This window comes from Pseudophryne corroboree, chromosome 9, assembly GCF_028390025.1.
Source record: "Pseudophryne corroboree isolate aPseCor3 chromosome 9, aPseCor3.hap2, whole genome shotgun sequence".
In the NCBI taxonomy this organism is placed as follows: Eukaryota; Metazoa; Chordata; class Amphibia; order Anura; family Myobatrachidae; genus Pseudophryne; species Pseudophryne corroboree.
In genome coordinates, this window is record NC_086452.1 from 439,045,446 (window position 1) to 439,067,251 (window position 21,806).

General features: G+C 47.4%; 1 protein-coding gene across 2 annotated transcripts in view; it reads left to right on the top strand.

The window, feature by feature from the left end:
• The window catches only part of C9H3orf84 (chromosome 9 C3orf84 homolog), a 92,321-nt gene that overhangs the window by 13,154 nt on the left and 57,361 nt on the right, over window positions 1-21,806 (top strand). For both annotated transcript variants that reach the window (XM_063941082.1, XM_063941081.1), the window contains exon 2: window positions 49-162. In XM_063941082.1, the coding sequence (XP_063797152.1) occupies window positions 49-162 (114 nt within the window). The remainder of the gene's footprint in view (window positions 1-48; window positions 163-21,806) is intronic.

Sequence of the window (21,806 nt, forward strand, 5' to 3'; positions counted from 1 at the left end):
TCATTGCCTGAATTTTAATTAAATTGCTTTCCATGTTTTTGTTTCCAGTTTCCCAGCGGATTCCATGGACACTTCAGAAGCCATTTTCGGAATGATATATCTCAGGATTACCGCCTGGAAGCAAAGCCTCGTCCCCCAACAGCCTTCACGCAACGAATGAAAGTGAGTTGCACAGGAAGAATATTTTTAATGTATGTGGATAGCCGACTAATCTGCCCTCAGTCCACACTAGTTCATTCATTTTATGTTGAGAATTGCAGAAGCATCCTGGGTATTATAACCATATAGCAGGCCCAGTTCCTACATAATCAGCGACTCAGACAACCTTCACGTCTGTCTGGCAGTAACAAAACTGTGGCTTACATACTCCTATGCTGCCTCACCTGCTGCCCTTTCACATGGTGGTTTCTTGTTTACTCCCACGTCCAGGCCTGGGAAGAGAAGAGAGGTTGGGGTTGGACTTCTCTTTTCCCCACCCTCACAGGTCTCCCTTTTCCGACACTCAGACTTCTATCACTTGACATATCTAGAGTACAACTTGTCATATTGCGTCTCTCTGCATGTTGCTGTGATCCGTATTCCCTCTGGATCACCCGAGGTGTTCAATGTAAGTGTGTCTGCTCAGCACTGGTTCCCTGGCTTTCGTTATCATCTTGGCCAATTTGATAACCACATTCTCCTGCTGCCTCCAAACTCCATTCTCTGACCTCCTTTGTTGGGTTTTTTCAGTTTACCGATTCTCCTGCTTACCACAATGACAACTGCCTTGATCTTGTTTTCTCCAAACTAATAAACTCATTCGGGTTTCAGTACGTTCTCTGTGTGGATGACACCTACATGTATGTGCTCTCTCCGCAACTCATTATTGAACGTCTGTCTGCCATATCTGCTTGGATGACCTCTCGCCACCTCAAAATCCTTCACAGTTATTAATATTTTGACCAACCAGTATAATCTACTTACCTGACATCTCCATGTATGGCCACAACATGGCAATAAAATCTCAAGTTTGTTTTGCGGGAGTCTTCCGTGACTCAGACCTGCCCTTTGTTCCCTTAATCTGTCTTCAGATACCAATAGATATCTCCAGAGTATGAATGTATCTCACACTGACACTGCAAAAACACGCATTAATAAATCCCTGCATTGACTATTGCAGTTCCCTTCTCAACGGCCTTCCCCTAACCATACTTTCACCCCGATAATCCACTTTTAAGCCATTCTTCTACTGCCTATCTGCTGTTAGTCCCTACATTGCTGCAATCTACTGATCCGAAATATCTCTAATAACAGGCAGAGCCGTTTACAAAACTGAATCAACATGCTTCTCTTAAATATCACTCCCATTCCTGTTACAGGACTTTTCTTGGGCTCCCTCCATTGTACAACAAGACTTTTTCTAGGCTCCAATCCATCAAGTTATAGAACTCCTAAACCAGGCATGTGCAGACTGCGGCCCTCCAGCTGTTCAGAAGCTACACATCCCAGCATGCCCTGACACGCTTTAGCATTCTCTGACAGCAAAACTGTGTCAGGGCATGCTGGGATATGTAGTTTCACAACAGCTGGAGGGCCGCAGTTTGGACATGCCTGTCCTAAACCATCTGATTTACCTCCCTAAGCCATGCTATCCAATTGCCACCGCGCTATGCAAATGCAAATCTTACACTTATTTAATATTTTCTACCTGTTCTCAAAGGAACCAGCTTTGATATGTTTTTGAATAATGTAGTTTCCCTAAGGGGCATACTTATCATGCCATTCCCTCCCCATAAAAATACCTGTTTCCGAGGGCTAAGCGCAAATCCTAAGAATCCTGTGAATGTATGTGCGTCCCCCTGTTGTTGATCACAAAAGCAGCCGCCGTGTTTCCATGGGGGCTGCTAAAATACCAGATTTACTGGATCTTGGCGCCAGTAGCCTTTAGATGGCGTTAGCTATTATTGGCCCTCATTCCGAGTTGATCGCTAGCTGCTTTCGGTCGCAGCGCGGCGATCAGGCTAAAAATCGGCATTTTTGCGCATGCGTATGGGCCGCAGTGTGCACGCGCGAAGTACTTTCACACAAAACTGTGCAGTTTTATACAAGGTTTAGCGGTGCTTTTCAGTCGCTCTGCTGATCGGTGTGTGATTGACAGGAAAGAGGCGTTTCTGGGAGATAACTGCCCGTTTTCCGGGAGTGTGCTAAAAAAACGCAGGCGTGTCAAGTAAAAATGCAGGCGCGCCTGGGGAAACGGGGGAGTGGCTGGCTGAACGTAGGGCGTGTTTGTGACGTCAAAGCAGCAACCAAACTGTCTGCAGTGATCGCAAGGTAGGAGTAGGTCTGGAGCTACTCAGACACTGCATGAAAAGATTTACGAGCAGTTCTGCTAACCTTTCGGTCGCACTTCTGCTAAGCTAAGATACACTCCCAGAGGGCGGAGGCTTAGCGTTTGCATTGCTGCTAAAAGCAGCTAGAGAGCGATCAACTCGGAATGAGGGCCAATATTATTTATTAACAGTTTCTTATATAGCGCAGTAATAAGGGGGTAATTCCAAGTTGATCGCAGCAGGAAATTTTTTAGCAGTTGGGCAAAACCATATGCACTGCAGGGGAGGCAGATATAACATGTGCAGAGAGAGTTAGATTTGGGTGTGGTGAGTTCAATCTGCAATCTAAATTGCAGTGTAAAAATAAAGCAGCCAGTATTTACCCTGCACAGAAACAAAATAACCCACCCAAATCTAACTCTCTCTACACATGTTATATCTGCCCCCCCTGCAGTGCACATGGTTTTGCCCAACTGCTAAAAAATTTCCTGCTGCGATCAACTTGGAATTACCCCCTATATTCTTTTTGTCATTGTAGCTTGGCAGGTCCAATATGTTATTGGTAATGAGTGGCAATGCAACACAGTCCTGTTTTCTACAGATGGTCAACTTGCAAGCAGGGATTTCTTAGTAAATACCAGCCCTGTTCATTACTGTGTTCGTTCCCAGTTGTAGAGCACTGTGGAGTATGCAGGCACGATATAAATATTATATGAATAATAAGGATAATTATGATGTAGCTTCTGCTACAGACACCAGCATCCTTTGTAGGACGTACGTGAGGGTGACGGAAGAGAAGTAACAGGAATGAAGGTGTTTAATGCATTTTATAGAGAACCTGTCAGCAGGTTCTCTAATGTTCTTGTTTGTTGTTGTTTGTTTTGCTTATTGCTCTCCTGCAGAGCGCGCTACATAATTATTGTTTTTTGCTAGCTACATAGTAGACAGTAGTATTAAAGCAATATAATAACAGCAGAGCATTGGGTTTGTGGGTAAACTCTTGTTTTTGTGTTTTTTTTTATTATAGTTTTTTAAATTTAGATTAACAAGTAAAATCAAAAAGGGTGTAAATATATTAGGGATGAGCGGGTTCGGTTCCTCGGAATCCGAACCCGCCCGAACTTCAGTTTTTTTTACACGGGGCCGAGCGACTCGGATCTTCCCGCCTTGCTCGGTTAACCCGAGCGCGCCCGAACGTCATCATCCCGCTGTCGGATTCTCGCGAGGCTCGGATACTATCGCGAGACTCGGATTCTATATAAGGAGCCGCGCGTCGCCGCCATTTTCACACGTGCATTGAGATTCATAGGGAGAGGACGTGGCTGGCGTCCTCTCCGTTTATAGAGAAGAGAGTGAGACAGTAGAGAGAGACACAGTAGTAATTTTGGGGAGCATTAGGAGGAGTACTAGTAGTTACTTGCTGAAGTGATAGATAGTGTGACTGTATTATCTGACTTGTGGGGGAGACACTGACAGTGGGGAGCAGTTAGAGTCTGAGAGCAGGACTTAGGAGTACATATAACGTACAGTGCACACTTTTGCTGCCAGAGTGCCACACTGCCATTGTGACCACACTGACCACCAGTATAATATATATTGTGATTGTCTGCTTAGGAGTACTACTTGCAAGTTGCTGATAGTGTGACCAGTGACCTGACCACCAGTTTAATAATCACCACCAGTGAGTTTAATATATATATATATATATATATATATATAATTGTATATAATATATATATATAATATTGTATACCACCTACCCGTGGTTTTTTTTTTTCTTTCTTCTTTATACATACTACTATAGTAGCTTACTGTAGCAGTCTGCAGTGCTGCTGAGCTGACAGTGTCCAGCAGGTCCGTCATCAGTCATTACATAATAAATATATATACCTGTCCGGCTGCAGTACTAGTGATCCGATATGGAGACCTCCCGCCGGTGCTTCACCGCTCACCGCTCTCCGGTTAATGCGTTATAGAATCAGGACAGCATGTAGGACGTAGGCTCGTCACTTTAGGCGTGATAACGACTAAAGTGACGAGCCTACGTCCTACATGCTGTCCTGATTCTATAACGCATTAACCGGAGAGCGGTGAGCGGTGAAGCGCCGGCGGGAGGTCTCCATATCGGATGTGTTCCGGAGACACCGAGGGGGACTGACTGTGCCGTTTTTTCTAAACTAAGATGTATGTATCCATGTACTACAATTAAATGAACTGTTTGCATTTATACTTATACTCCGCGCCCCTCATTCTTCTCTTGCATTATATATATATATATATTGATTTCATCTCATTATCATCCAGTCTATATTAGCAGCAGACACAGTACGGTAGTCCACGGCTGTAGCTACCTCTGTGTCGGCAGTCGCTCGTCCATCCATAATTGTATACCACCTACCCGTGGTTTTTTTTTTCTTTCTTCTTTATACATACTACTATAGTAGCTTACTGTAGCAGTCTGCGGTGCTGCTGAGCTGACAGTATCCAGCAGGTCCGTCATCAGTCATTACATAATAAATATATCTACCTGTCCGGCTGCAGTACTAGTGATATTATATATATATATATATATATTGATTTCATCTCATTATCATCCAGTCTATATTAGCAGCAGACACAGTACGGTAGTCCACGGCTGTAGCTACCTCTGTGTCGGCAGTCGCTCGTCCATCCATAATTGTATACCACCTACCCGTGGTTTTTTTTTTCTTTCTTCTTTATACATACTACTATAGTAGCTTACTGTAGCAGTCTGCGGTGCTGCTGAGCTGACAGTGTCCAGCAGGTCCGTCATCAGTCATTACATAATAAATATATCTACCTGTCCGGCTGCAGTACTAGTGATATTATATATATATATATTGATTTCATCTCATTATCATCCAGTCTATATTAGCAGCAGACACAGTACGGTAGTCCACGGCTGTAGCTACCTCTGTGTCGGCAGTCGCTCGTCCATCCATAATTGTATACCACCCACCCGTGGTTTTTTTTTTTCTTTCTTCTTTATACATACTACTATAGTAGCTTACTGTAGCAGTCTGCGGTGCTGCTGAGCTGACAGTGTCCAGCAGGTCCGTCATCAGTCATTACATAATAAATATATATACCTGTCCGGCTGCAGTACTAGTGTGATATAATATATATTGATTTCATCTCATTATCATCCAGTCTATATTAGCAGCAGACACAGTACGGTAGTCCACGGCTGTAGCTACCTCTGTGTCGGCAGTCGCTCGTCCATCCATAATTGTATACCACCTACCCGTGGTTTTTTTTTTTCCTTTCTTCTTTATACATACTACTATAGTAGCTTACTGTAGCAGTCTGCGGTGCTGCTGAGCTGACAGTGTCCAGCAGGTCCGTCATCAGTCATTACATAATAAATATATATACCTGTCCGGCTGCAGTACTAGTGTGATATAATATATATTGATTTCATCTCATTATCATCCAGTCTATATTAGCAGCAGACACAGTACGGTAGTCCACGGCTGTAGCTACCTCTGTGTCTTTTAGTTGTGCCTATTAAAATATGGAGAACAAAAATGTTGAGGTTCCAAAATTAGGGAAAGATCAAGATCCACTTCCACCTCGTGCTGAAGCTGCTGCCACAAGTCATGGCCGAGACGATGAAATGCCAGCAACGTCGTCTGCCAAGGCCGATGCCCAATGTCATAGTACAGAGCATGTAAAATCCAAAACACCAAATATCAGTAAAAAAAGGACTCCAAAATCTAAAATAAAATTGTCGGAGGAGAAGCGTAAACTTGCCAATATGCCATTTACCACACGGAGTGGCAAGGAACGGCTGAGGCCCTGGCCTATGTTCATGGCTAGTGGTTCAGCTTCACATGAGGATGGAAGCACTCAGCCTCTCGCTAGAAAACTGAAAAGACTCAAGCTGGCAAAAGCACCGCAAAGAACTGTGCGTTCTTCGAAATCCCAAATCCACAAGGAGAGTCCAATTGTGTCGGTTGCGATGCCTGACCTTCCCAACACTGGACGTGAAGAGCATGCGCCTTCCACCATTTGCACGCCCCCTGCAAGTGCTGGAAGGAGCACCCGCAGTCCAGTTCCTGATAGTCAGATTGAAGATGTCAGTGTTGAAGTACACCAGGATGAGGAGGATATGGGTGTTGCTGGCGCTGGGGAGGAAATTGACAAGGAGGATTCTGATGGTGAGGTGGTTTGTTTAAGTCAGGCACCCGGGGAGACACCTGTTGTCCGTGGGAGGAATAGGGCCGTTGACATGCCTGGTGAAAATACCAAAAAAATCAGCTCTTCGGTGTGGAAGTATTTCACCAGAAATGCGGACAACATTTGTCAAGCCGTGTGGTGCCTTTGTCAAGCTGTAATAAGTAGGGGTAAGGACATTAACCACCTCGGAACATCCTCCCTTATACGTCACCTGCAGCGCATTCATAATAAGTCAGTGACAAGTTCAAAAACTTTGGGCGACAGCGGAAGCAGTCCACTGACCAGTAAATCCCTTCCTCTTGTAACCAAGCTCACGCAAACCACCCCACCAACTCCCTCAGTGTCAATTTCCTCCTTCCCCAGGAATGCCAATAGTCCTGCAGGCCATGTCCCTGGCAATTCTGACGAGTCCTCTCCTGCCTGGGATTCCTCCGATGCATCCTTGCGTGTAACGCCTACTGCTGCTGGCGGTGCTGTTGTTGCTGCTGGGAGTCGATGGTCATCCCAGAGGGGAAGTCGTAAGCCCACTTTTACTACTTCCACCAAGCAATTGACTGTCCAACAGTCCTTTGCGAGGAAGATGAAATATCACAGCAGTCATCCTGTTGCAAAGCGGATAACTGAGGCCTTGACAACTATGTTGGTGTTAGACGTGCGTCCGGTATCCGCCGTTAGTTCACAGGGAACTAGACAATTTCTTGAGGTAGTGTGCCCCCGTTACCAAATACCATCTAGGTTCCACTTCTCTAGGCAGGCGATACCGAGAATGTACACGGACGTCAGAAAAAGACTCACCAGTGTCCTAAAAAATGCAGTTGTACCCAATGTCCACTTAACCACGGACATGTGGACAAGTGGAGCAGGGCAGGGTCAGGACTATATGACTGTGACAGCCCACTGGGTAGATGTATGGACTCCCGCCGCAAGAACAGCAGCGGCGGCACCAGTAGCAGCATCTCGCAAACGCCAACTCTTTCCTAGGCAGGCTACGCTTTGTATCACCGGTTTCCAGAATACGCACACAGCTGAAAACCTCTTACGGCAACTGAGGAAGATCATCGCGGAATGGCTTACCCCAATTGGACTCTCCTGTGGATTTGTGGCATCGGACAATGCCAGCAATATTGTGTGTGCATTAAATATGGGCAAATTCCAGCACGTCCCATGTTTTGCACATACCTTGAATTTGGTGGTGCAGAATTTTTAAAAAAACGACAGGGGCGTGCAAGAGATGCTGTCGGTGGCCAGAAGAATTGCGGGACACTTTCGGCGTACAGGCACCACGTACAGAAGACTGGAGCACCACCAAAAACGCCTGAACCTGCCCTGCCATCATCTGAAGCAAGAAGTGGTAACGAGGTGGAATTCAACCCTCTATATGCTTCAGAGGTTGGAGGAGCAGCAAAAGGCCATTCAAGCCTATACAATTGAGCACGATATAGGAGGTGGAATGTACCTGTCTCAAGCGCAGTGGAGAATGATTTCAACGTTGTGCAAGGTTCTGCAACCTTTTGAACTTGCCACACGTGAAGTCAGTTCAGACACTGCCAGCCTGAGTCAGGTCATTCCCCTCATCAGGCTTTTGCAGAAGAAGCTGGAGGCATTGAAGGAGGAGCTAAAAGGGAGCGATTCCGCTAGGCATGTGGGACTTGTGGATGGAGCCCTTAATTCGCTTAACAAGGATTCACGGGTGGTCAATCTGTTGAAATCAGAGCACTACATTTTGGCCACCGTGCTCGATCCTAGATTTAAAACCTACCTTGGATCTCTCTTTCCGGCAGACACAAGTCTGCTGGGGTTCAAAGACCTGCTGGTGACAAAATTGTCAAGTCAAGCGGAACGCGACCTGTCAACATCTCCTCCTTCACATTGTCCCGCAACTGGGGGTGCGAGGAAAAGGCTCAGAATTCCGAGCCCACCCGCTGGCGGTGATGCAGGGCAGTCTGGAGCGACTGCTGATGCTGACATCTGGTCCGGACTGAAGGACCTGACAACGATTACGGACATGTCGTCTACTGTCACTGCATATGATTCTCTCACCATTGAAAGAATGGTGGAGGATTATATGAGTGACCGCATCCAAGTAGGCACGTCAGACAGTCCGTACTTATACTGGCAGGAAAAAGAGGCAATTTGGAGGCCCTTGCACAAACTGGCTTTATTCTACCTAAGTTGCCCTCCCACAAGTGTGTACTCCGAAAGAGTGTTTAGTGCCGCCGCTCACCTTGTCAGCAATCTGCGTACGAGGTTACTTCCAGAAAATGTGGAGAAGATGATGTTCATTAAAATGAATTATAATCAATTCCTCCGTGGAGACATTGACCAGCAGCAATTGCCTCCACAAAGTACACAGGGAGCTGAGATGGTGGATTCCAGTGGGGACGAATTGATAATCTGTGAGGAGCGGGATGTACACGGTGATATATTGGAGGATGATGATGAGGTGGACATCTTGCCTCTGTAGAGCCAGTTTGTGCAAGGAGAGATTAATTGCTTCTTTTTCGGTGGGGGTCCAAACCAACCCGTCATTTCAGTCACAGTCGTGTGGCAGACCCTGTCACTGAAATGATGGGTTGGTTAAAGTGTGCATGTCCTGTTTATACAACATAGGGGTGGGTGGGAGGGCCCAAGGACAATTCCATCTTGCACCTCTTTTTTCTTTCATTTTTCTTTGCGTCATGTGCTGTTTGGGGAGTGTTTTTTGGAAGGGACATCCTGCGTGACACTGCAGTGCTACACCTAGATGGGCCAGGTGTTTGTGTCGGCCACTAGGGTCGCTTATCTTACTCACACAGCTACCTCATTGCGCCTCTTTTTTTCTTCTTTGCGTCATGTGCTGTTTGGGGAGTGTTTTTTGGAAGGGCCATCCTGCGTGACACTGCAGTGCCACTCCTAGATGGGCCAGGTGTTTGTGTCGGCCACTAGGGTCGCTTAGCTTACTCACACAGCTACCTCATTGCGCCTCTTTTTTTCTTCTTTGCGTCATGTGCTGTTTGGGGAGTGTTTTTTGGAAGGGCCATCCTGCGTGACACTGCAGTGCCACTCCTAGATGGGCCAGGTGTTTGTGTCGGCCACTAGGGTCGCTTAGCTTACTCACACAGCTACCTCATTACGCCTCTTTTTTTCTTCTTTGCGTCATGTGCTGTTTGGGGAGTGTTTTTTGGAAGGGCCATCCTGTGTGACACTGCAGTGCCACTCCTAGATGGGCCAGGTGTTTGTGTCGGCCACTAGGGTCGCTTATCTTACTCACACAGCTACCTCATTGCGCCTCTCTTTTTCTTCTTTGCGTCATGTGCTGTTTGGGGAGTGTTTTTTGGAAGGGCCATCCTGCGTGACACTGCAGTGCCACTCCTAGATGGGCCAGGTGTTTGTGTCGGCCACTAGGGTCGCTTATCTTACTCACACAGCTACCTCATTGCGCCTCTTTTTTTCTTCTTTGCGTCATGTGCTGTTTGGGGAGTGTTTTTTGGAAGTGCCATCCTGCGTGACACTGCAGTGCCACTCCTAGATGGGCCAGGTGTTTGTGTCGGCCACTAGGGTCGCTTAGCTTATTCACACAGCTACCTCATTGCGCCTCTTTTTTTCTTCTTTGCGTCATGTGCTGTTTGGGGAGTGTTTTTTGGAAGGGCCATCCTGCGTGACACTGCAGTGCCACTCCTAGATGGGCCAGGTGTTTGTGTCGGCCACTAGGGTCGCTTAGCTTACTCACACAGCTACCTCATTGCGCCTCTTTTTTTCTTCTTTGCGTCATGTGCTGTTTGGGGAGTGTTTTTTGGAAGGGCCATCCTGCGTGACACTGCAGTGCCACTCCTAGATGGGCCCGGTGTTTGCGTCGGCCACTAGGGTCGCTTAGCTTACTCACACAGCTACCTCATTGCGCCTCTTTTTTTCTTTGCGTCATGTGCTGTTTGGGGAGTGTTTTTTGGAAGGGCCATCCTGCGTGACACTGCAGTGCCACTCCTAGATGGGCCAGGTGTTTGTGTCGGCCAGTAGGGTCGCTTAGCTTAGTCATCCAGCGACCTTGGTGCAAATTTTAGGACTAAAAATAATATTGTGAGGTGTGAGGTATTCAGAATAGACTGAAAATGAGTGGAAATTATGGTTTTTGAGGTTAATAATACTTTGGGATCAAAATGACCCCCAAATTCAATGATTTAAGCTGTTTTTTAGGGTTTTTTGAAAAAAACACCCGAATCCAAAACACACCCGAATCCGACAAAAAAAATTCGGTGAGGTTTTGCCAAAACGCGGTCGAACCCAAAACACGGCCGCGGAACCGAACCCAAAACCAAAACACAAAACTCGAAAAATTTCAAGTGCACATCCCTAAAATATATATCTAAGAGCAATCACAGCTCATTTACTGTAAATAGAGGAATGCAAATCCGCCCATGCCATTCCGCATACTATTCCACACAACCAAAGGATAATGTTTAGCAAACAGCGCATGTATCATGGCTGCAAACGCAACATAGAACGAAGATAATCGGCAATTCTGATCTCAGTCGGTTATACATATGGGACTGAGCGGGCGACAGTCGGGTGTTTGCACGTAGGATAAGTTTGACATGGGTGTGCTGACGGAATTGAGGGCTATTCAGACTTCTGTCCGACCTCAGTTGGATCTCCTGCGACAAGAATAGGGCTGGTGCAATTATCACTGCTGCTTATGACGGCTACCTGGTGGGGGCGTTATACTGGTAGGTTAATTGGCTCCCAACAAAAATGAACCCTAGTGTGTAAGGGGGTAATTCAGAGTTGATCGTAGCAGCAAATTTGTTAGCAGTTGGGCAAAACCATGGGGGTAATTCCAAGTTGATCGCAGCAGGAAATTTTTTAGCAGTTGGGTAAAACCATGTGCACTGCAGGGGGGGCAGATATAACATGTGCAGAGAGAGTTAGATTTGGGTGGGTTATTTTGTTTCTGTGCAGGGTAAATACTGGCTGCTTTATTTTTACACTGCAATTTAGATTTCAGATTGAACACACCCCACCCAAATCTCTCTCTCTCTGCACATGTTACATCTGCCCCACCTGCACTGCACATGGGGGGTCATTCCGAGATGATCGTAGCAGTGCACAGCGGTGATACCTTTGCACTTCAAGAGTAGCTCCCGACCAGCACAGCTTTAGCATGCTGGCCGGGAGCTACTCATCGCTTCCCAGCCCGCAGCGGCTGCGTGTGATTTCACGCAGCCGCTGCGGCCCGCCCCCCGTTCGGTCCGGCCACACCTGCGTTGGCCGGACTGCGCCCACGAAACGCAGCCGTTCCCTCCCCCACCACCCAGTGACCGCCTCTGCCTGTCAATCAGGCAGAGGCGATCGTAGCGGCCTGACGGCCTTCGGCCATCTGGCATGAGCCGGCGCATGCGCAGTTCTGACATGATCGCACCATTGCGATAAACTGCAGCGTGCGATCGGTTCAGAATGACCCCAATGGTTTTGCCCAACTGCTAACAAATTTGCTGCTGCGATCAACTCTGAATTACCCCTTAAGTGTGTGTGTGTGTGTGTGTGTGTGTGTGTGTACATGGGAAGACTAACTTGATGAGCCAAGTGGTTCTTATCTGCCGTCACATTCTATGTTTCTATAAATGCAGATAACTCTAAACACAGGTGGAAATGGGGACGTTGCAATTGTACCATTTATCAAGCCCAGAAAACCGAACGTTTTTTCGAAGCTTGTCTCTGGCAGCTAAAACCTAGGGTGTTTTAAGAGAGGAGGAAGCCTGTGTGTCATCTCTGTGTGCCCAGCGCTGTATAGAGAATGCCCGGGTAAAATCAGGGGTGTGGCCTAATCACAGAGGCGTGGTCATGCCTCCTTTTAAAAAAAAATTAAGAAAGCTGCGCCATGATCCCCTCAGCCAGGGGCAGGACCGGAAGCGGGGGTTGGGGGGGGGGGGGGGGATCGATACGATCGACTACCCCTCCCTGCAGGCAGAGGAGACTGCTGCATTCAGTGACAGCATCCTCCCTGGACCCACCAGGACACAGCAGCATGTGCTAGGCTGGGGAGAGAGGCTGTGGCTGTTGGCTGACAGGTAATGTGGGGGTGAGGGGGGAGCGTGGACCTGGGCCCTCTGCCTGGCCCTTCCGACACGCCTGGGTCTGGGTATTTAGTACCCGATTCCTCCCCTCTCTGCGCCACTGTGTGCCCCCCTTTCTCTCCATGTCAACTCAGCTCTATGCCAAGTCTGCCAACATGTCAGAGTCTACTGCTCAGAACTCCGGCGCCATTTTCCCAGTGATTTCTCTACTGTACATAGCTTTGAGAAAATGGCAGGAGATAAGTTTACGTTATGGGTGCAGGATCCCATCTGTCCCACCCTGCACCCATTGTAGATACACCCACGGCTAAAACTCTCACACAATAGAAAGAGCTACCTGCGTGCGGTATCCTGTCACATGGTCAACATTAACCATGGCAACGTCACAATGTCAAAATTAGAATAGTAACATGGTCAAACTGCAACAGCACCATGTGGACAGCCTCAGAATGGTGACATGCGGTTGGGGGAGGTTAGGGTTAGACACTAGGGGGAGGGTTAGGGGTGGGGATTAGGGCTAGGGACATTGGGGGAAACACTTACAAAAACCAATGGTCCCTCAGAGGTCTGACCAATAAGGGAAGGTCACATGACCACCAGGACTAGGAAGCCGTGCTGGAGCCACTGGGAGAAGGTAAGAGAGCACTGGACCACCAGGGATGGCATGTCGACACTTGCTCATGTCAACATATCATCCGGGTACACAGCATGAATGTCTACGTTACTGCTGACATGCTGTAGGTCGACAGTTCGACCATGCCAGCATTCTAATGTCAAGATGATGACTGTCAATATGATCACTATTGTTTACTCATACCACACCCCTGTGAGCGACGACCCCTTTGCTCCCTGCGGCTTGTGCAGGAACACTGCCGGGACAGAGCCAGCAGTGTAACCCGAGTGAGGGTTGCAGCCGGATAAAACGATCCTCTGCTCTATAAACACTCAGTTTTGTGGAATAAAGTAAAGGCAATGTATAATATGACCATGCACATATTAGCAGATGACAGGCAGCCTCACAGGAACCAGTGCAGTGGATGCCAGGAGCTGTCCAGGGTACCAGTGTAGAGAGGAGACCTCACCTAGGCCCTCATTCCGAGTTGTTCGCTCGCTGCTAAATTTAGCAGAATTGATAATAGGCTAAAATCCGGCAGTTCTGCGCATGCGTATGCATCTCAGGGCGCACGCGCTAAGCAAATTTACACAAAACTATGCTATTTTACTCACAGGCGAACAAAGCTTTTCAATCGCTCTGCTGATTGACAGAAAGTGGGAATTTCTGGGCGGAAACTGGCCGTTTTCAGGGAGTGTGCTAAAAAACGCAGGCGTGCCAGGTAAAAACGCAGGAGTAGCTGGAGAAACGGAGGAGTGGCTGGTCGGACGCTGGGCGTGTTTGTGACGTCAAACCAGGAGCTAAACGGACTGAGGTGATCGCAATCTAGGAGTAGGTCTGGAGCTACTCAGAAACTGCAAGGAAATTGCTTTCGTTAGCAATTCTGCTAATATTGGCCCTCATTCCGAGTTGTTCGCTTGCAAGCTGCTTTTAGCAGCATTGCACACGCTAAGCCGCCGCCTACTGGGAGTGAATCTTAGCTTATCAAAATTGCGAATGAAAGATTAGCAGAATTGCGAATAGACATTTCTTAGCAGTTTCTGAGTAGCTCCACACTTACTCGGCAACTGCGATCAGTTCAGTGCTTGTCGTTCCTGGTTTGACGTCACAAACACAACCCAGCGTTCGCCCAGACACTCCTCCGTTTCTCCAGCCACTCCCGCGTTTTTCCCAGAAACGGTAGCGTTTTTCACACACTCCCATAAAACGTCCAGTTTCCGCCCAGAAACACCCACTTCCTGTCAATCACATTACGATCACCAGAACGAAGAAAAAACCTCGTAATGCCGTGAGTAAAATACCTAACTGCATAGCAGTTGCACTGCGGACATTGCGCATTAGCGACTAATCGCTCCGTTGCGAGAAAAAAATAACGAACGAACAACTCGGAATGACCCCCAATATTAGCAGAATTGCTAATCTTTCGTTAGCAATTGCTAATCTTTCGTTAGCAATTCTGCTATGCTAAGATACACTCCCAGAGGGCGGCGGCTTTGTGTTTGCATTTCTGCTAAAAGTAGCTAGCGAGCGAACAACTCGGAATGAGGGCCCTAGTACCTACCTTATTCAGTGATATATATTTTAGGGACAGCTGTAACCCATCTGGCATGTTTGTTGTTTCCCAACGCTGTGACTCACAGGAACGTGTGAATCTCCCCTGTACGAGACAGAAGGGCACATTCGGAAAGGCTTGGTGCCATTACGGCAGGCTGATCTGAATTATGAATGCACAGAAGAGGCTTCTGACATCCGCACCTGTGTTCTGTGCAAATAAAGACGGTAAAGAATATGTCAGTGGCGCAGAGGCCGTGTCAGTTCCGCTCGGATGCCGTCTCTGATTAAAGCCACATGATAAAAAGAATTATTTTTATAAACCTGCGCCGTGGGACTGCTTTGCATAAACATCATTCCAAACCCATAGCTGACATGTTTGTTTACAGCCTCTCAGGGACACGTTTACCTTGTGCTGTTTGCTGGTTTCACGTCGAGCTCAGTGCATAGAAGTGACAGATCTAATGTGGAAATAGCTTGTATTTTATTATATTCTGTCTTCCAGGCCAAACACATACAAGTGGGATTTAGCCATTTACCTTTATTTACATGTAAATAGCCAGCCACATATGGAAGAACAATTTCTCTCTTACAACCCAACACGTTTTCGGTGAGGATCTACAAATGTTGATGAATCGGGCACACATTTTCACGTGTGCTTGACAAAAACTGAAATGCTTGGCGGCACCTGGCGTTGTTCCTCAAAACGGGGCGGTGGAGCTCCCCTTTTTGAAGGAGTGACGGGTCCAAGGTCTGCATCATCAGATCAGGCCCAATGAGTATAACGGTCATTGCTGCTTCCATCCTTATTCCTCGTTTGGTGATCCTTGTGGCCCATTGGTGCCTGCAACTGGCATGGAACTTGGGCATACCTTCTTGCTCTGTTTCCAGCAGCTAGCGATGATACTAAAGAAAGATACCAGGTTACTCACAGCTACCTCACGTTGGCACATAAACACAATAGTGCCCTTGCACCAGGAAAGCGAATGCCTTCACAGGAGCCAGAGAGCAGTGGCACCAGCAGCATCTTCTGGGCTCCTGAAAGTCACTTCTGAGTCAGGACTCTCCAATCCTCCATGGATGGGAGACACTCACAGAGAACTTCCTGTAGAACTGGTAAGTCAGGAGAGGGCTGGGCATATTAAAAGGAGAATTTACAGGGGGTCCCACACAGGGTGGGTCAACATGGAGATAAGGGGGAGCAAACAGGTGGAGCCGGCGGAGGGGTAACCGACGCAGAGGGAGCTGATGCAGGGATAACCGTCACAGAGGGAGCCGACGCGGGGAGCCTGCCACTTCCTCCCCAATGTTGACCCCACAGAAACATCCCTCTCCCCAACAAGCGACACATCTTTGGACTACTTTTGTTTACCTGATGTGCAAGAGATGTAGGTCTTCTATCGGCTGCCACTGCCAGCATGTAGCCTTGCACTGTCTACTCCTCTAAAGATTGGCAAACATCAGCTATTGCCAGGCCAGCAGTGTGTGACTGTGACATGTGATCACAGGGAGCGGGACTCCCAACCTGGCTGGACTAGCGTGAGGCTCAGAGGAGGTCAGTTCATTCTTTGGTCCTCTGTAACCCACCATGCTGCTGAATGCTCGCGATACTCGGAGGACCGGTCACTGTTACTTCTCGGGACACATTTCTCCTGGGCCCGCCACATCTGCACGTGTAGAGTCAGATGTACGTCTGTTTTATAAGCATTTAAGTAAGGTGCATGTAGACCAAAATAATGTATGCATATATCTATACGCGGATTTTGTTACATTTTGCACTTACGACTCCTTTTGAGCTGAGAGACAGAATAAGAGTAGGAAGATCTAGATAATAGAACTAAAATCATTGGGTGGCTGCTACCGCGGCCATAAGCAGAACTTTGTGGCCCCCATAGCAACATATTGCAGGGGCTCCTGTCCCGGTGACACCTCTCTGCAGCAGTTATTAATATTATGCCCCATAGTAGTGCCCTAGTTTACATGATGTCAGATTGTAGGGCTACCAGTACACATTATGTCACACAGTGGGCCTTATTTAGGTTTGTAAGTTTGTAAGCAAGCCAAAAAGGCAAGAAACTGGGCAAAACCATGCTGCATTAAGGGGGGGGGGGGGGGGCAGGTGTAACATGTGCAGAGATAGTTAGATTTGGATGGGGTGTGTTCGATCTGGAATCTAAATTGCAGTGTAAAAATAAAGCAGCCAGTATTTACCCTGCACAGAAACAAAATAACCCACCCAAATCTAACTCTCTCTGCACATGTTACATCTGCCCCATCTGCAGTGCAACATGGTTTTGCCCATACTTCCCAACTGTCTTGATTCCAGCGGGACAGTCCCGCTATTCGGACACTGTCCCACCCGCTGTGATCACCCGCTGCTCCGCTAAGCAGCGATTGATCTCTGACTAGATGCCCTGCGCATGCCCACAGCATCTATACAATACAAGTGAGCAGGGGGGTTGCCCAGGGTCCATGCCATGAGGGGCCACTCCCACTCGGCAGAGGCCATGCCTCTCCCATCTGAGGCCACACCCACTTCCCGAATCTCTGCTCTCATAAATTGGGAGGTATGTTTTGTTTGCTTTTTTTGTTTGCTAATAAACCAGAACCACCCCCAGTATTCCCAGATCACATTATGACGTGCAGTGGCCACCAGTTCATATTATGCCACATTACAGTGCCCCCATACAATTATAACATCCACTACACACTCCTCTCACAGAAAATGTAATGTCACACACCTCAGGATTGGCAATGGATCAGACACAATTGCTTAGCAGGCAAATCCGGGAAATTGGTGTGCAATGGCACCACTGGCACCCACTATAGGTACGCCTATGGCTGCTATCAGTCTTTGCCCCTGCTCTCTAGCCGCCAGTGCACTGCAGTAGATTCAGATTGTGTCAACACCAGCGTAACTAGTTTAGGTGAGTCTAAAATGCCGACTCCTGTCCAGTGACATTATCAGTGTCCAGGGCAGCACAGCATTTTCGGGAATGTGAGGATCCGCCCCTTCTTATTAGGTCACAGCCCTTTCCGAGTGTGGTCGCCGCCGACGCACGTGGGTGGCCGACATTGTCACGCCTCCTGCTGCATTACTTATCCAAGCTGCATACTCGGACACAGTATCGGATCATCTGCAACACCATCGCCTGGCTGCATAACCTATGCCGTCGCACAAGTTGGCCGCAGTAGCAACAACAAAGAGTCTATGAAATCGTCATCCTTGGACGGAGATCCTAACATTTTCCGTCTCCCAAGACGCCTTTATTTTGAGAAACAGAGGCCGTCATCCTCCCTTCCCTTCCCCCAAAATGACTTCAGACTGACCATCACTGACAGTGTGATGCCGTAGTGCGTCCTGTGTCGCAGACCTGTACTACACATGAGCAGTATGAGTCTGGCACATGAGCAAAGTATCAAAAGGTATCAGTACTGACTGTGCGGCAACAAGACCTGAATCAGACCCACTGTCAGGCCACATTTCTATGCTATCTCTAAGCTTTCCATTCGCTATCATAGGACATAAGCCTACACGCTGTTAGTACTCCTGACATAAGCAGTTCCTTCCGTCGTAGAGCTGGACACAATAAACCCCTTAATCCCTAACAGAAATAACCTCCACAACCGTGGACAGAGCTTATAAGAATAGAGAAGACTTTTGTTCTGCTCAGTAGGGACAGTAAGCTTTCTGTAATCTCAGGATCATTTCCTGACTGTAAACAGAACTATCCATAAAGAATTATCTGACTCTTTAGAAGGAGAATTAATCAAAAACCTAAAGCGCTATAAATTACAACCGTAACTGGGAGCAATAAAGAAAATCATCGGCGGAAATATATTGTTTTTTTTTTTTTTAGAACAAATGACTCCATCAAAATATAAAATAATGAATATGTAAGCAAGAGCCGAGCTACAGTACAGGTTGAGTATCCCTTATCCAAAATGCTTGGGACCAGAGGAATTTTGGATATCGGATTATTACGTATTTTGGAATAATTGCATACCATAATGAGATATCATGGTGATAGGACCTAAATCTAAGCACAGAATGCATTTATGTTTCATTTACACCTTATACACACATCCTGAAGATCATTTAATACAATATTTTGAATTATTTTGTGTATTAAACAAAGTTTGAGTACATTGAACCACAGAAAACAAAGGTTTCACTTTCTTAGTCTCACTCAAAAAATTCCGTATTTCGGAATATTCTGTATTTTGGAATATTTGGATATGGGATACTTAACCTGTACAGACAAGGAGCAGTGACTATATAGAATGTGCTAGGGCCCTCATTCCAAGTTGATCGCTCGCTAGCTACTTTTTGCAGCCGTGCAAACGCATAGTTGCCACCCACGGGGAAGTGTATTTTCGCTTTGCAAGTGTGCGATCGCCTGTGCAGCCGAGCGGGACAAAAACGTTTTTTGCAGTTTCAGAGTAGGTCTGAACTTACTCAGCCGCTGCGATCACTTCAGCCTGTCCGGTCCCGGAATTGACGTCAGACACCCGCCCTGCAAACGCCTGGACACGCCTGCGTTTTCCCTACCACTCCCAGAAAATGGTCAGTTGATACCCATAAACGCCCTCTTTCTGTCAATCTCCTTGCGATCACCCGTGCGAATGGATTCGTCACTAGAAGCATTGCCCAACAACGATGCTGTTTGTACCCGTACGACGCACGTGCGGATTGCGGTGCATATGCATGCGCAGTAGTAACCTGATCGCTGCGCTGCAAAATCGGCAGCGTGCGATCAACTCGGAATGACCCCCCATATGCAGAGGAGAACGCATATTTTATATTAATAATTATAATTATTTCTATGCCACTTCGCAGAGGCTATCTGGGACACACTCAGTTGCTAATCTAAGCAGCCGTTCTTCCACTTTCATTGCGAATGTACTGTAGTTTAACACTCCTTCACCAGACTAGTCCACTTCAGTTATATAATATAACCTGGCCACAGGACCTTCAGGAGTTTAGGTGAGTACTAAACTCCAAGAGGGAGAAGTGCCGTGTACAGAGAGATGCAGTGGTGGAACTCTCGGAGGCAAGGGAAACGTTCACCTCCGAGTGACAGGTGTGGGGGATTTCTGGCAGGGACATCAAGAGTGGCTAGGAATACCGTCATTGATTTTGCCCCGAGGCAGCGAGACCATTTTCACACTGTATCTATGTCCTCTGGAGCAGGGGACGAGGTTCCACCCCAGGTTGTAGAGATGGGTGAATCTTTTACCAAGGCAGGGGGCGAATGATCTTTCCTCTGGGTTTGGAGCTTGAAGCTCCACCACTGGAAGAATTATCTAAATCAGAGTTTCTCAATCTCGGTTCTCATGGAACCCTAACAGTGCGTGTTTTCAGGGTACCTCAGGAATAATTTGTGCCACCTGTAGATATTGTGTTAGTCAAGTAGTACTCCTGTGTTCCAGCTAGATGACCTGGAAAACATGTACTGTTAGGGTTCCATGAGAGCTGGCCTTGAGACACACTGCTCTAACAAAGTCAGAAAACATTAAAAAAAAAAAAAAATAATAATAATAATAATTTTAAGTACTTGAATATACCGGGCAGTGCAGCATCCTTGGTAGCCAGAGGTGAAGCTAGGTGCCATGGTGCCCGGAGCAAGGGTATGTTTCAGCACCCCCTCCCCTGTACTGAATTGGGGCATTTTACATTTGAAAAGGAAAATTATTGAAAAATCCTAAATTGGTGACAGGGACGGTTTCAGACCTTGTGGAGCTCAGGGTGAAAGTTTCCTTTAGGCGCCTCTCATGTTTAGAACAGGGACAAAAATGTAGGGGAGGTAATGTCACAGTAGAGCCACTTATACATGTTACTCTGCAGCTTCTAATGCAGAGCATCCATGTAGAGAGAGGTGCTGTAGCAGCTGTGGGATAGAGGGGTGCTGCAGCAGCAGAGGTAGAAAGGGGTGCTGCAGCAGTTGGGGCAGAGAGGTGCTGCAGCAGTTGGGGCAGAGAGGTGCTGCAGCAGCAGGGGCAGAAAGAGGTGACGCAGCAGCTGGGAGAGAGAGAGGTGCTGCAGTAGCTGAGATAAAGAGAGGTGCTGCAGCAGCCGGGGCAGAGAGTGGTGCTGCAGGACAGAAGTAACCTGCTCCTCCTCCTGCTCTGCAGCTGCCTTTACAGTGGCCTGTGGTATAGGGGGCAAAAGGAGGGGGTGAGAAGGATCCGGCGTGCCCTCTAACTTTTCCGGCACCTGGAGATTGCGCTCCACTAAGCCACCCTCGCTACACCCCTGTTGGTAGCCTTACCAATGTTGTGCCAATTGGACAGGTTGGACAATTCCGCGGCACCAGATGACAGTAATCCTTAGCATGTCTTGCCAATGCCTTCAAATGTCTTATTTTCTTGTTGGTAAAGTAAAATATTATCCTCAGAGAATAAAACCAACTGCTTGGGGACACTTTCATTGTAGGCTACCCACTGACCCGTCTCCAGTGCCTGCAGAGCTCGCATGATAAGAGCTGCTGCATTGGGTCCTTCAGAGAATGTAGGGAAGAGCGACGTACAGACTTCTACCCAGTAAGAGGGCTTCAAATGGGGGTTTCTCAACTTCTCGCGCATCCATAATCTATGGCATTACCCTGGTGTCCCTCTGCAACAACAGATGTACTAAGCTTGCATAGCCCCCACCCTTTAGGACGTGCTGCAAAGTCTGAGTGGGGAATTTATCCTGCTGGTGTCAAACCACTGCTGGAAAGGAATACAGTTTCACGATTTTCTCAATCAAATCCCTATAAAAGATTGTTTTAGACTCCCAGCTACTGCTCCTCAGCCTATCACACATTATGGCTGTAAGGCATCTTAACATGGAAGTGGCACAGCAACCCCGCACTTACAGTAGCGTCCCTTCCTGATTATACAGGCCCGTGATTCTTCCATTCTGAGAGATGGTGTTATGACTGCACTCTTCATCATCTCATTGTGGTGCAGAGAGAAGAGGAAGAGATCCCACAGATAATTGTGCAGTCTTCCTCTGCTGCTCCCCGTCTCAAGTTACTTTTCTCTCTCTCTTTTTTTCTTCTTAAACATTGCATTACATTTTTTAAAATGAACATTTCTTAA